We start from the raw sequence: 16,227 nt of genomic DNA on the forward strand, positions 1-16,227 counted from the left end.
TGTATGTATGTATGTATGTGTATTTAAAAAATACATTCTAGGTACCCCTTAATGGTGAATTAAACTTGAATTTCTAGGGAAACCAGGTCAACTGAAATTAGGTTTTTAAGTTAGGTTTGGAATATAGGCTACCGAGCAGCCCTGTAGTTTGGAGATCACATGCCAGTGATACAGACGCTACTCAAATACACGGAAGAATCTATGCGCTGTGATTTTCACAGAAATGATCAAATGGAAACTAATGCATAATCACATGGGAAGGGGAAATTTCATTTTCAAACACTGATCAGTACCATCAGTTGTTACAGAAAAGGAAAAAGACTACGATAGGCGTTAAGTCATCTTACAGTGGCATCCCCATATGAAGCTTGTTTGTAAGAGACCTATACTGCAAGGGAGTGCTGATACCATGAACTTGTTAAGGTCTTGGAGTCTGCATCGAGGCTAAACAGATTCCCCTCCCAGCTCTGCCACAACCAGCCAGGTCACTCACCCTCATGTCCTCAGCTATAAACTGAAAATAGTAAGAGGACCAACTCACAGGTCTTATGTGAATGTGCCGCTTTTAGAATGGTGCCTGGAGCATAGTAAACACTCAGGAAACACTCCTTTTTCCACTTCTTTTTCTTTTTCTCCTCCTTCCCTTCCCCCCTTCTTCCTCTTTTTTCTCCTTCTCTTCTGTTTTTCACATAAATGAGGGAAAGGTATGCTTGCTACTTGATTAGACGTGTATTACTCTACACTTAATATTATAAACATGCCACCAGCAATCTTTCAGTTGGAGACACAAAGCCGTGTTATTGTTGTTGTTTAGTGCCTGCTGCTTATTCTGTGTTAACTAACTTGGACATGGTAAAGCAGAGGAAGAGGAAGACAGGTTTTTTTTTTGTTTGTTTTTTTGTTTTTAATCTTTGTTAAATTTATTGGGGTGACTCTGGTTAGTAAAATTATATAGGCTTCAACTGTACATTTCTATAGCACATCATCTATGTATCACATTGTGTGCTCATCCCCAGAGTCAGTTCTCCTTCTGTCTCCACATATTTGATAATGCCATCTTTAGACAGACCCTTCGGAGATTTTGTGTTCGGCCATTTACAATGGTCCGTCAATGCTATATCTTACTAAGGGGGCCTGCACTCATTAGCTATCGTTCTCTTGGTTTACATTTTTTTCATGTTCCTTTCTCCAAATTATTTACAGAGCTTGAATTTCCACTCAACCCTGAAGGCTAATAAAACATCTCCAATCAAATGAGTTTGAAACTTCCAGAGGCTCCACCTAATGTAAAGGGAGCAGGAAATTCAATGCACAATTGAAGATTTATCAGGAGGAGAGACTTAGCAGACAGCACCTCCTTTGTGCCCTGTAGATGAGGAGCCCTGCTGTGTGCTTTTGGGGGTCCAGCTGCTCAGAAGTATTTTATGCTTTGGTATCAAAAATGAAGGAAAGATCTCCTAGAAAGTTAATATATAATCATGTCAGCCCCTGATTCCACTAAGCAAATCAACTACTTAAACCCACAGAAATATCTCATAAAGACTCAGCGGCCAAGGTAATCCAATATCTAAAGATGATGTATGTAAAGACAGTCATTGGTTTCTAGCTACATATTGACCACTTTGAAAAATGTTTCCCTTTCCTGGAAAGTACAGGCCCCTAAATTAAAATGCTTTCAAGAACAGCCAATTAAATAAGGGAATTAAATCAAGAAATAAAATGTGGGAAGCTTCTTTGCAACAATATGTAGCAATTTACAAAAATTTATCAGCTTGCATTTAAAAAAAACCTCAATAAATGTGAGAAAACATTTAAGCTAGGTATCCTTTTTATTATTACTTCAATTTTGTGACAATATAAAGCTGGAGGGGGAGGGAGAAGACAATTCTGAACGTTCTTTTCAACACGTTTAATTAACTAATGAAATTATATTTAAATTGGCAACCCTTCCTCTATGCAACTCCATAGTCCAGAAAATGAAAAGCAATGATAGCATGCTATCCTAATGAAGGTACTCTAAAAGTAATGTGTGATTCCCTTTAAATACTCTTTTGAGGGAACATTTATCTTAATATTGGTCAGAATGGTCTGCTCTAACTATACTTTTAGGAGAAGTGCTTTAATAACAACCCTAGACATGACAAGAGTTCTATGGGCTGGCCAAGTGGCTCAGTTGGTTAAGAGTTGGCTTAAGAGCGCGAGCTCTGAGCAACAGGGCCGCCGGTTCAATTCCCACTTGGGCCAGTGACGCTGCACCCAAGCTGAGCTGTCGCTGAGCTGCCAATAGGTGGCAGGATGGCTCAGCTGGTGTAACAACAAGATTGCCTGTTTGATGGTGGGCTATGCCCACTTGCAACGAAGACTGAACTTGGCACCTTGAGCTGAGCTGCCACCCAGATGGCTCAGTGGATACAGCATGGATTCTTAACAAGGCTGCTGGTTCGACTCCTGCATGGGATGGTGGCTACGCCCATCTGCAACTAAGATTGAATACAGCACCTTGAGCTTAGAGGCCACGAGCTGCTGACGGGAAGCCAGATGGCAACTGATGCCCTCTACAAGGAAGACTGAAGAACAACTTGGCTGGTCCCCTTCCCCAATTCCCCAACACTGTTCCCCTCCCCCAATTCTCCAATAAATTTAATCTTTAAAAAAAAAAAAGAGTTCTAGTGTATAGACATATTTGAAGTCTTAATGTGATATTTTGAAATTCTGATGGATAACTGCTGCATATCAGTGATCTAAATATCACCTGAAAATTTAAGTCAATTTTTCTATCATAACAATAAGGAAAAAAAAGTCCTCCCTTTCAATCTTGGAATTTCCTTAACTTGATTTTTCAGCATCATAAGGTAGTTCTAATGCACTGAGTTAAGATCTTCAAAGTTTTATGATTCCTTGCTGCATTAAACAAAACTAAAGATTTTCCTTGGATAATTGGCAATATTCTATAGAAAACTATTTCCCAGAGTGTATTCCACAAAACACTAAGTTCATGAGCTTCTACTTATGGAAAGGTTTTATGACCAAATGAGAAATACTAAATGCTCCATGCTTATTACCATCTCCCAGTTTCTTTAGAGTACATGCTCTCTGAAAGCAGGCAATTTGTCTAAGCTTTGTTCACGGTCATAGTGCCAGGCCTGTATCAATACCTGGGTATTAGCAGACATTCAGCAGGGATAAACGAATGAACAACCGAACAATAAAAGCTTTGAACAGTTCTCCAGCAAAGAAAATTCTTTCATTTTCTGTCACCCAGAGTACCTCACACCTACTTAATAACAGGAATCTTTTGTTTTCTTTTGGAAGCACTATAGAATATTTTATTTAAAAAGAAAAAAGAGAGAGCATAGAGAATAAAATAACACACATGCTTGTCACCATTACCCATATTAAGAACTATATATAACAAATACAACAGAACTTTTGGGGAACACTTCCTCCATTTCATTCATCTCGCATCCCTCCCTCAAATGAGATAACCCCAACATTATTCACATCCTGTTCTGAGAAATCCTGAACTGGGAGAATGCTAAAGTCCCTTTAAACACTAAGATTTCAATTTATTTCTAGCTAGTATATATTTTGCAAATGGTCATTTTAAAGCTATCCATTTACTGCATTAATACAATGAGTAAGAAATCACTAAAATAGCACTCTGATTTTAAAATAACACTATTAATAACTAAAATAACACATTGTCTTACAGAAGCAAGGCAATGAGCAGCCAACATAATAATAATAATAAATATGAAGAGGCTAAGCAGCTTCTCTTTCAAATAAATGGATATGAAATCTAAAGATACATATACATGTTTATATATATGTATATATGTATATGTATATATATATATATATATATATATACATATATACACACACACATATATATATCTTAGGTCACTGTGTGTCTATATATACATATATGTATATATGCATACATATATACACACAGTGACCTAAGAAAACATAGAAATATCTGTTACCTAACCTAGGCTGAGTAATTTAGGAACTATTCTGTACAATTATAGAGGAAAATATCCTAACAATTTTGACTTACAAATCACCTGGGGCTGAAAAAGTAAAACTGTCTAGATCAATGTCACAGCATGACCACATTTACATAATAGATGCTGCTAAGAAAAGGAGACCCCCTTCCTGAGCTGAATAAACAGTTACTGATAAAAAAACTCTTTTATCAAGATCCAGCATACTAGAATAGAGAAGCAAAATGAACTAACATAGCTTAATAGGAAAATAACTATTTTTAAAATTTTAGTCAATGTTTTTCCATTAGCCTTGTTTTGGTAAAACCTTTCTTTCCTCAAATTTTCAAGTACCATTAGAGATATTTCTCAATTGCCTTAGAAAAACTGTATGCTCTAGCTAAATGTTCTTTTGCATGCTTTATTTTTGTCCCTTGCTTCAGATAAATGATAAAAAGGCCTAGCACAATATATTTTCATAGTGCTCTATTTCTTAATTGTATTTATAAAGGATATTGAATAGTCAACTGAATGGGAAAAAATAAAGTTGAACCCAATACCTGCAATGTGTAGATAATTACATATACAATTAAACCAAGAACCAGAGTGACAAAAAATAGGAAGCCCTGTGGGGGGATTAGCCCTAATCCTCTCCATCTTAATCCTAGCCATTATCCCAGCACTCCATACATCAAAACAACGAAGGACAGCATATAAAGCTGTCACTTCATCCTTGGTCATTGGTGTCATGTAGTTTTATAGGCAAATACATGTATTAGAATTTCGTCCCACTCTTGAGACCATTTCAGTTTTTAAGCCAACTCACTGAATTCTTCTCATGTTTGATACCAACAGAAAGGGAAATGTAACCTCACTCTTTATTTAGAAACCCAAAAGTCCTTTCTCACATTTAAATGAATGCAATGGATTAGTATCTAAAAATATTTATAAAAGTATCAGTTCCTACCTCCATTATCTTTTAGATGAAGTGCTATCTTGGTATCATCTGAAAGAGAAATTTAAAGTTATTACAAGAGAAAATAATTTAAAGGTACATAAATCTTATGAGCAGTAACTGTCTAATAATGCTAGAACATGAATGGATTTTTATATTTTACTGAGTTAATTTCTAATTCAATGAGAGTCAGTCCTAGCTTACATGACATAATACTAAAATTCCTTACTGAAATTATAAGATCAAGACTTTAGTAAAGTATAATATGATTGTAAACAGGTGTGAGGAAAGTACACTGTTATAATTTTAAATTAAAATACATTTATTTTTTATTTTATAAAATGAGCTTTTATAATTAGACTCTATAATTATGAACTTTCTTGTTCATTTTAAGAATCAAGATCAAGAAAATTCAAAACTAATTGGAATAATAAAGATCTGTCAATGTTTACAAATTTAACTTCAAAAGTTAAATGCTTATTCATTGCTAAAAAATATGTCCAACATCACATATGAAGAAAAATCTTGTCCTTAATGAACAAAAAGGTAGGGCATTCTTTTTCATTTCAGTAGTTATATTTTATTCTAAAGGATAGGATTCAAATTACCAAAATATTTTCATAGGCTATATGACAACCCAAAATAACATGGATAAAAACGTAACATATAAAAGCAATAGCATGCATTTAGCAGCTGTCCTCCACCTCCCTTTATTCCAGTTAACTTTTAATATCCAATTAAATTACAATTAAAAGTAAAAATTTCAAGTATAATTTCTTATTCAAATGAAAGCAAGGTTTATGACAGTAAACAAGGCCACTGTTTCCCCTCTCAAAACTTCCTCTTGGCCACGGAGGCTCACATTTCTCTTTGGTGGTACCATTTAGAATAGATGGTTAACACATTTTGGCTCATACACTTCTTCCCCCAATGAGTTGTACCCATGCATTAATGTTCTTTGGTATTTTCCCATTCCCTGGCAGAGGAAATGCCTTCCAAGGGCAATTTCTGTGACATACACAGTGCCCTCTATTTTTATTGACTGTATTCAGGAAAAATATTAAATAGGTAGAATTACCTATTGTTCAGGATCCAAAAATCAATGGACATTTTATACTCATTTGCCTTTCTTCTATCTTGTGACTAAAATGCTGAATTCAGTTACTGCAAAGTTTAGCAATATGAAAGGAAGTCTGCATTCCCTTTCTAGTGAAAAGACAAGTAGCCACTAGTGAAAGCGAACTGTTAGTCAATGGCACAGTCCATTACAAGAATCCCAACACTTATTTTTTATTCCATAATAGTTTTGTCATTTTCCTTTTAGAAATCCCTTAGAAATTCAGTTTGCTAAAGGAAAATGTTCCCTCTAGAGAGTGACCCTGGTGTATATCAACTCTGTGACATTTCCCTCCTTTAGGGAAAAAACCAAAAATATCTCTAGAGCACCTTCTGTGGGCAGGCTGGTGGGCAGCTGCGATGTCGCTGCTTGTCTGGTGGTGGTTAAGACCCTGAATTGTGTGGTTGTCGCGCGTATGGTTGTGGTGGTCTGAGAAGAACTTTCCACTGGATCTGTGTTCTCACACATCTTTTCTTTGGACTAATAAGAGAAACAGAGGGGAAAAAATTTAAGAGTGATCGTAGATATATTTTTTTAAATGACATCAAGAAGTTGGTCTATAAAGCACAAACATCTCTCAAATCAAGATGAGGAATAAATTATTTTTCTACAGGGCTATATTTACAGATTTTTCTCACAAAGTATGTAAAATAGACAAGGGAAAAAAATTGGATATAACAAAGCACTTCCATGTTTAGATATTTGGAGTTCATAATTTTCTGCTGATAACCTTTCATATTACTGTTTATCTTGCCTTAAAATTTGTCTCTAAATTTTATATTAATATATTTGTACAAGACATGATGTCAAAAGGGAAAAGTTCATATAAGAAGAAAAACATGTGCATAAAGATAAGTTTTAGAACAGGCTTAGCGATGTGAAGAAAGAATATATTCCCTTCATATCAAACTGATGACGATAAATTCAAAAAGAATTGCGACTCCATACTACTTTATTGTTTAAAAAATAATGCACCATAGGTTGAATAGATACTTAACATTTTGTCTTCCTTTATGAAATATTCAAAACCAACCATGCAGAGGATTGAACAGCGTTCTGTAATCACTTAGCCTATTTTTTCCTTAGCAGAACTATACTGAGGACACCAGAAAAGGTACATATCGTAGTTTTCATTTATAGCTCATAAAAATAAACCATATCACCTTCACCAGTAACAATCTTCAATTTCCAAGCCTTTATGGCTTAGAAGTTGATGTTTCTTTCCACCTCTTTGCGCTTCAAAGAGCTCCATCCCTCTGATGGGTCTTGAGTAGCAGGTAACTATTCTACACGTGGATGGTACTCATCCCACATTTGAATTTATTATTACATAAATACTTTCCTTAAACTCCTCTTGTCCTTAGTGAAGTACAATGCACCTTATTATGGGTTAGGAAGAATTCCTGAGATGGCTTCCTTTTCACTAATTGGATATGACACACTTTATTATCTACTTTAATATCTCAGGGACCTGTTTTGTTTCCCCAACTTTAGTTCCTGCATCTTCTCAGCTCCAGTGATTTCATTATCTCCTTCTTGACTCCGCTTTAGTTATCATTCCCGCATCCTGGACCTTATCTTAAGTTGGAAATACTTTAGTCCTGAAATAATAAATTCAGTTATCTGATTTTCAGCCTATCTATGCACCTGTCTGTTCACTCAAATTCTTCTTATCCTGTGACTACATAAAAAGCCCCAGCACAATGATTTTCTTCCTTTAAGTCTCCTTTTTTCCATCATTTCCATATCTTTTCAATAACATCGAGTCATGCCCCAAATTTTTCCATATGGCCTTCTCAGAAAATCACCAACACTGAATATGGTAAAAAAAAATTGTACCTTTTTCCTGTCTGCTCCAAAGCCAGGCACAGCTGGAGAACCATCACACCATCCCCCACGTGGAGCTCTGCAAACTTAGCTCCTGCATCTCTGCAGGTCCTTCCATGCTGCTTGGCAACACTGCCCTCCCATTATCCTCAGGATCAATTTCAAATCCTCTCCATTCTACTCATAACTACAATCCCACAATGCCTCTTCCAATTTTTACCCCATGGGCTCACCTTTTATTTCCTAAATAAAAGAGTCATCAGCAAGAATTCTTTAAATTTCTTTACAAATCAGCATTCTTGTTTGAATCTATACTAACCTATTCTTCTTTCCTTCTGTTATAATGGATGGGCTCCATTACTTATAGCTATCCTCTCAACCTCCACTCTGGCGCAACTCAGGCCACCTTCTCAGGTATTGTAAACTTGCTCATTTGATCCCATCCTTTCTCTTCAGTGTTTTGAATTTCTAATTTTCCACTGTCTTGTTACCATCAGCACTGAAACATACTCGTGTGTCCACCCTTATTTAAAAGCTCAGCCCTCCCTTTTCTCCATGGTGCATCCTGACATTTTCCTGCTTTTCCTTCCATTCACAGTCATACTCCCAGAAAGACTGGTGTTCCCTGGTCTTCTCAGACTCGCACTTATGAAAATCTTGTTTTTACCAGTCCTCCTTAAATGAAATTTCTCATGCCAATGTTTCTAAATATCTCCTTATTTATTAAACCTTCCGTGGTATACTCTTGATACCTCATCAACATTTGGCACAGTTGTCCACTTTCTAATCTTGGGTTTTGTGACACACATGTTCGTCAATTTTCTATACATCTCTAACAACTCCTTCTCTATTTCCTTTATTTCTCTCTATCCCCCCAAAGTGTCAGTGGTTCTTAAGGATTGTTCTTGACCCATCTTTTCACTGCATGAATTCTCACTAGCAATCTCCTCCACACCCATGATTTCAATGAACATCTTTATCATTCATAAATCTGCATCTCCCATCCACATTTGTCTCTTGGGTTTTAGACCCAAATATTTATTTATTGACTTAACATATACATATGGATGTCATAGACATCTCAAATTCAATAAGTCTAAAATGGGACTTGCCACATATTAGTCTCCTCCTGTGTTTTTATTTCCAAAAAAGAAACAGAAAAGAAAAAAGTATCATCAAACACTTAAAGTTTAAGGTAAAATCTTGGATTGGCTTGCTTATGGCAGTAAAGGTAGACTAAAGACTCTAAATGTAAGTAGAACATAATACTAATAGATTTTGGATAAAAAGATAAATTTTAAAGCATTACTAGGATTTGCAGGAAGTAAAAAAAATCTCCAAGGATGCCTTTCTATTGTCTTCTCACAAAACAAAACAAAGTAAAAGCTGTGTGTTATAAAGGCAGTAGGAACAGTACACATTAAGTACAAAAGCAGGGTTTACTCTGAGGGCAAAAATGTCAAAAACCAATATTGCTCTAAGGAGATCAAGCTAGTGCCAGCAGTAGATGAGGGAGATAAATCTAAACCTCCCCTCCTCATATTAAGGCAGGGGCATATGGTATCCTTTAAAATGCTCGGGTTCCCATCATCAAACCCTCTTTGATGAAAAACATCACCTATTTATGTCATAGGGACTCCCATGGGATAGGATCGAATAAATATGCACTTCTAATTAAAGGACACACACACACACACACACACACACACACACACACACGAGAAGAAAAAGGGTGCTTTGGCAAAGAGAAAAAATAATAAATGATATATTTAGGCTACCAAACACTTTAAATACTGGGATCATCCAATATAAAATATATAAAAATTATATATGAAATATTTAAAGACATGAAATATAAAATTTTAAAATGAACTAATAATATAGACTATAAAAATGACTAGGCAAACTTAAGAAGTCCAATTTAAATTTTAGAAACAAAAATATATTGATTGAAATTACTACCTCATATATAGATTAAATAGCAGATGAAACAAGATGAAGGGAGAACTAATAAACCTGCAGATAGATCTGAAGAAATTCCCCAGGATGCAGCACAGAGAAATGAGATGATACACAAGACACATAAAAGATACAAAGAAGTGATGAGAAGCCTATCTCCAAAGAGCTCAGAAGGTGAAAAAACAATGGTGGAAGTCTGAATGAATACTACATTTATCAAACTTGACCCTATCAATTAGAAAACACATTCTTTTTTGAGCACATGTAGATCACTTTTTTAAATTGCCCATATGCTATTCCACAAAAAAGTTCCAACCAATTTTAAAGAATCAGTATCATATATGAGTAGAATATGCTCACTGACAACAATTTAGTTAGGTTAGAAGTCAATAACAAAAAGAGAAAATTTTAAAATATCCATAATTTGGGAATGCAATATAATTCACAATTCAATGTAATTCCAATAAATATATTAATGAGATTGATTGGTTACAGATCTTGTGAAGTTGACTGTGAAATTTATATCAAGAACAAAAGTCCCCAATTAGCCAAAACACTTCTGAAGAAGAACAAGTAAGGAGACTTGTCCTCTGGATAGCAAAATTTCTAATAAAACTGTAGTAATTAAGACAGTGTGATATTGGTCGGGGTATTGACAAATTGAGCATTAGGACAGGAGACCCCAGACACAGACTGTATGGAAACTATATAATGAAGAAGTGGCTTTGAAAGAAATTGCTAAAAGGAAGGATTATTGAATAAATGCTGCATGAAATTATCCATAAGGGGGAAAAATCTCCTCAAAATTGGATTTCTACTTTATACATAGAAACCAATTTCAAATGGAATAAAGGTTTTAATGTAAAAGACAAATCTTTAACACATTTAGAAGAAACATATGAACAAACTTCTTGAAGTTTCAAGAAGAAACAAACTTCTTGAAGTTTGGTAGAAAAAGTCTTTTTAAACAAGATATACACACACATGAAAATAACCATAAAAGGCTGATTAATTAGACACATTAAATTGTGAATGAATAGTGACTAAATAAAATCATAGAGAAATTGAAAAGATTAAACCAAATCTGAAAGAAAATATATACAACTGGAGATACTAGCTAGAGCAATACAACAAAAACAAATAAGATGACTTAAAGAACAGAAAAAAACAAAACTCTCATTATTTATAGGTGATATGAATGTTTCAATAGAGAACCACCAAGTGCTTTGAATTGTTTTCTAAATTAGCAAAAGAGTTTTATAAGGTGGCTATATATCACATCTATTATGTTAGTTACATATAATCAATGAAAACTTAGTGTTCTGAATAAAAAGAGAAAGGTAGATATTCAATTAAAAAAATGAGAAAAATATATGAACAGGCATCTCACAGGAGAGGGAAGACAAAAGCAGAAACACAGAAGCCAAAAAGCATATGAAAGTACATTCAATTTCATCAACGATTGGTGAAACGCAAAGTAACTTCCCTACACACCCATTGGGTTTGCAGAGATAAAGAAATATGACAAAACCAGGGTTGTCAGGATCATGAAATAATGGGAATTCGAAGCAGTTCTAGGACAGCTGGTAGCATTAACGATCTGGCATTATCTCTCAAAGTTGAATATGTACCTAACTCACATTCAGTAGTTCCACTTTAAGGAATAGTAGAGAAACTTTTGTGCCTTTAATTCTGGAGACAAGCATAAGATGTTTTTGAAATAGGAAAGAATCTGGAAACAATGTCCATAAACAAAAGACGGGCATCCTAGTATGTAAAAAGTGCCTGGGACATACCACGGGATATAGAGCCATGAAAATGAATAAGCCACCACACAGGCATCACCATGGGTTAGTGTGAACAACAAAATTCTGAGGGATGAACCTAAAGTTCAGAATAGTTTCATTTATTTTAAGAGGGAGAGGTGAGGATGCAATGGAGTGGGAGCAAAGGGCTGGCTTTATAGTTATCAGGAATTCTAGGTCTTAGCTTGCATTGTATGATCATGGATATTCATTGTTTATTGTGTTTCAGAATTATATTCATATTGTAAAAGTGTTAAAAGGATTTTTCAAAAGAAAAGGAAAATAAAACATTAAAACACTTTCATCCTTCTCACTTCCATTCAACAAGCTACCCAAGGATCCTTGCACCGCCCCCCTCTGGTCACCAACGCCTTGTGGTCACCACCACCTTTCCCATTGATTTATGCCGGATTATTAGCACCTTTGGTCTAGGTTACAGCTACAGACAACTTATTGGCCTCTCGATTATAATCCATTATTTACCCACAGCCAGGGGGGATTCTTTAAAAAGTCATTTGGATCAAATCATCCCCTTAATTCAAATCCTTCAAGTAGCTTTCTCTTGTCCAAGATAAAGCCCAAACTCCTTTGACTTGTCACATTTTGGTCCCCGCTTACATCTCCAGTGTCATCTCTTGCCATTCCTCTTCTAAAAACTCCCGTTACCCTTCAGGCATCACCTTAAATCTCACCTCCTCAAGCAAACCTTCTCTTACTCTACTTAGCAAGGCCGTGCACTTGTAGTTCCTGTATCTTTGTCCGTATCATTCTCTAAGTGCAGCCCTTTGTCCAGTGGTCTAGCTACCCTGCTGGACACACTTCTTAAACTTTTACATTATTGGTGCTTAGAACAGTATGTAGTAAATGCTAGTATTAGGATTTGCACTTAGTGAATAAACTCATCTCACAAGATCAGAATGAAAATTTAATTCTGGTTTAGGCACAGAAAATGGACAGGAGCTGGTGATCTTGTTTACTTACTTGTAAAAGAAGGGGAGAATTGCTTACTAAAAGAAAACACTGAATATTATAGACTACAATAGAAACTACTGACTACTAGATTCTGAGCTCCTTGGGAGTGGAGGGTAATTTTTTTTTAATCTTTGTAATTTTTAGTGCTTAGCACAGGCCACAGAACATGGTAAACTCCCCACAAATACATTTAGGAGGACTTAAAATATGATGGATTCTTCTCTGTCTCCTATGGTTCATGGTGGGCCCACACTGAAGCAAGAAAATTAAGATGTCTGAATTATACCCTTGATCTTTACGCAAATATAGATATTCAAATTAAATGTTTTTAATTGATGTAACTGTGATTACATGAAAGAAACATCAACCTAAAAATACAACTATGACTCTGTCAATACATTTTCTTTTTGAAATATGTTAAGTAAGTGAAGTGAAATAGATGGATTAGTATATATCACTGTAATCACCCAAATGAATATCAAAAGTTGACTGAAGTTCAAGAAAATTTTCAAAGGTGTATTTATTAAGATATGTATGTGACATCATAAATAAAAATTAATTTTTAAAAAGAATCTAATAACTATTGATCACCTAATAATTTTTAAAATAGCACTCTGACATGATTTGCTTTACTGAATGAGAAAATTTGTATAACTGTTCATGGTTTTTATTCATACCCTAAAACATAACAAAGGGAGAAGAAACACTTTTCTTTGTTTGTTCATAAACAGAATATCTTTATGTGACCCTGAAATGACAGTGTAAATGAAATTCACTAGGTTAAAATTGCTTCTGCAACTGTATACACTTGTTTGAATCATTTCAATGCATCATTGTCTCTATCATGGTCACCTGGGAGTTACTGTTTCCATGTTATATCATTTTTAACCTCTTACAGCATGAAAATTTGCTGCAATCAATCTTTTCCTCCATACTACTGGTTTTGTAATTTGAGTGAAAAAGATGAAAAATGGCTTCCTAGATCTTAGTAAAGCAGCAAGTGTATTTGGAGAGCTACCCTTTGTTCACAGAGATTCAAATCCTGGTTCTACCATTCCCTAGTCACACATACAGCTCTGGATATCCTCACTCCACACCTCTGCACCACCTCCTCTCACCCCTCCCTGGTCTCCGCTTGGTAATATGGGGCAATAACACAGTTCCTACCTCACAGGACAGGTATGAGAATACATTGAGAAAATACATGCAGACTTAAACCCAAAGTCTGGCACATATTAGGGACTTAAAAACTGCTGGCTACTTTGGTCAAATTAGATACTATTTTCATTAAGTTGTAGCAGCTATATATGACAGCTTGGTCCCCTGATTCTTGTCATAATAAAGCACATGTGTACCTCTTCAGGGCATCCACTGTCCACCCAGTCCTGTCGATGGCGATCAAATCCACTCGAACATCTTCAGAGACGATCACATTGCAGTTCAGAAAAGAGAGCAGGGGGTGTAGAGTGAGGGGCAAAAATTAAAAGAAAAAGATCAGTAAGTAGTTAATTCCCAAACTTGCAGTTTAGCACAACGTAAGCTTTTTTCTACAGAACTGTTAACTGGAGTAGCAGTAAAGTATTTACAGTGTTCTGTGTAACAACTCGCTCCTACGTGGTCATGTGATTAGGGTCAAACATGGCAGCAAATGACTCCACTGAGGTTCATGCAATTGGCAGGACACTTGGGTCCCTACCCACAGGTAAGACCAACCGGCAGTCTATGAAATTGGTTGTCACCATTTTTTTTTTTTCCCTGATCATCCAAACAAATGGATACAGTCAAATATTTTGCAGGATTTCAGGTCTTTTTGATTTTCTTAAATCTTTACGTTTAAGACCCACAGTAACACAAACTCTCTTGTGCAGTAAAGGGTTAACTCAGCAGGACTGGGGTGTTCAAACCCACACATTCCAAAGAAATAGCTGGTCTTTGTTTGGCCGCCTGGGAGAGATAACCTCTAAGCCCTTTTAATATCCTGCCAGATAAGTGTGTCTTTGTACATCTCCGGTCTTGGGCTATACAGGATCTTTATGCTAACAATATAATTTATGGCAACTGTTTTATTCACCTGGAGCCCTAGGCCATGCTGTATCAGTTTGACCTATGTGAGGAATAGAGGCTAGAGATAAGGTCAGTCATGGAGCATTGCATATCTACGTGACTGACCAGCAATAAAAAACCTGGACACCAAGGTTTGGATGAATTTCCTCGGTTGGCAGGACATGCTGTGTGCTTTCACAAGTTGTTGCCGGGGAGTGAGTGCTGCCTGTGTGACTCCTCTGGGAGAGGAAAACGGGAAGCTTGTCTCTCCTGAACTCTGTCATATGTGCCTTTCACCTTTGCTAATTTTATTCTGTGTCCTTTTGCTGCAGTAAATGGCCACCTTGGGTATAAGAGCTTGTCTGATTTTTGGGAGTCCTTTCAGTGAATCATTCAACCTGATTGTGTTCTTGGGGACCCCTAACAGCACTGTAATTAGGCCAAATCAAAATGGTCTACTTTAGAAAGCACTGGGTTAATAAGCATTTGTTGATTCCTTCTCTCTTCCTTGACTGAAATAATTTTCTGCCCTCCTTATCTATCTAGATATAGTCTATTCATTTTTCAAGAATCAGAACTTACTTTCCAGGGCCCATTCTGATAAAGCTTTGTGATTGCTGTGACTCATGTCTTACTTGACTATCTAACTTTTCTCCTTCATATAAAATTTCATGTGCTTATGCCTTATTTACCAGACTTGATTGTGAACATTTTGAAGGGAGGGCCAGTGTCATAAATATGATCATGCCTAGTGTGTCTGATACATGTTTTCTTTTTCATATTAGAAATTCACAATATTTTTTTGCCAGCCTGTTAAAGTTAAAGATTTACATGGTCCCTGGATGGCAATATCTAAATATACATTTATATATAATATATATGAATCCATATTAATAAATGTTAATCTAATGATATTTATATAAATATTTTTAAATAAATGGAGGCCGTTCAACTTTTGTCTTATATTTTGTCTTATATATAGGGCTTACAGTGCTACCTTATTTTTCCCTCTTGTTTTGCCGTGGGTCCGCATGACTTTTTCTAAGCATCTCTGCCAGAGATTATGTACTATGACATGAATGAGCATAATTTAATTCAAGTGGAATGTGAAAACAACACTACTGTCAACAAAAAAGACCGTATCTATCATCCTGCCCAGACATGATTCACTAGAGTTCAGCTCTTTTATGCCTACCATCTGTGTTGAACAAGCTTAAGTGTGGAATAAACATCAGTGTGTGATCTGGCACGCTGACTTTGAGAATGTCCAGTGGGTCAAGCCCATCTCTGCTTCCCCCAAGAGAAACTGACATTTAGAGTCTATTTAATTCCAGATGAGTTTCGATGGTTATTCCCTCCTTTTTCTTTTCAAGGGTGTTTACATACTTAAAAATGTACATACTGACATTGTCTTTTGCAAGGTGGGGATATATCAATTTTCTACAATACAAATATTTTTTGGAGCCACCTGACCACAAATATTGAAAAGAAACAGACAATGTTTACAGTGCAGTTTGTCTTCACTTACTCTAGTGCAGACGTAGTCAAAGCCAGTGGGAA

The 16,227-nt window shown here is 35.8% G+C and overlaps 1 protein-coding gene across 1 annotated transcript in view; it reads right to left on the reverse strand.

Annotated features, from left to right (window-relative positions):
• PLXDC2 (plexin domain containing 2) overlaps positions 1 to 16,227 on the reverse strand; it is a gene marked incomplete at its 5' end in the record, with an annotated part of 245,593 nt that overhangs the window by 59,102 nt on the left and 170,264 nt on the right. The window contains 3 exons of the mRNA XM_019630832.1: positions 4,957 to 4,995; positions 6,391 to 6,541; positions 13,980 to 14,040. Coding sequence (XP_019486377.1) covers positions 4,957 to 4,995; positions 6,391 to 6,541; positions 13,980 to 14,040 — 251 coding nt within the window. The remainder of the gene's footprint in view (positions 1 to 4,956; positions 4,996 to 6,390; positions 6,542 to 13,979; positions 14,041 to 16,227) is intronic.

The sequence above is a fragment of the Hipposideros armiger genome, unplaced genomic scaffold, assembly GCF_001890085.2.
Source record: "Hipposideros armiger isolate ML-2016 unplaced genomic scaffold, ASM189008v1 scaffold_951, whole genome shotgun sequence".
Classification (NCBI taxonomy): Eukaryota; Metazoa; Chordata; class Mammalia; order Chiroptera; family Hipposideridae; genus Hipposideros; species Hipposideros armiger.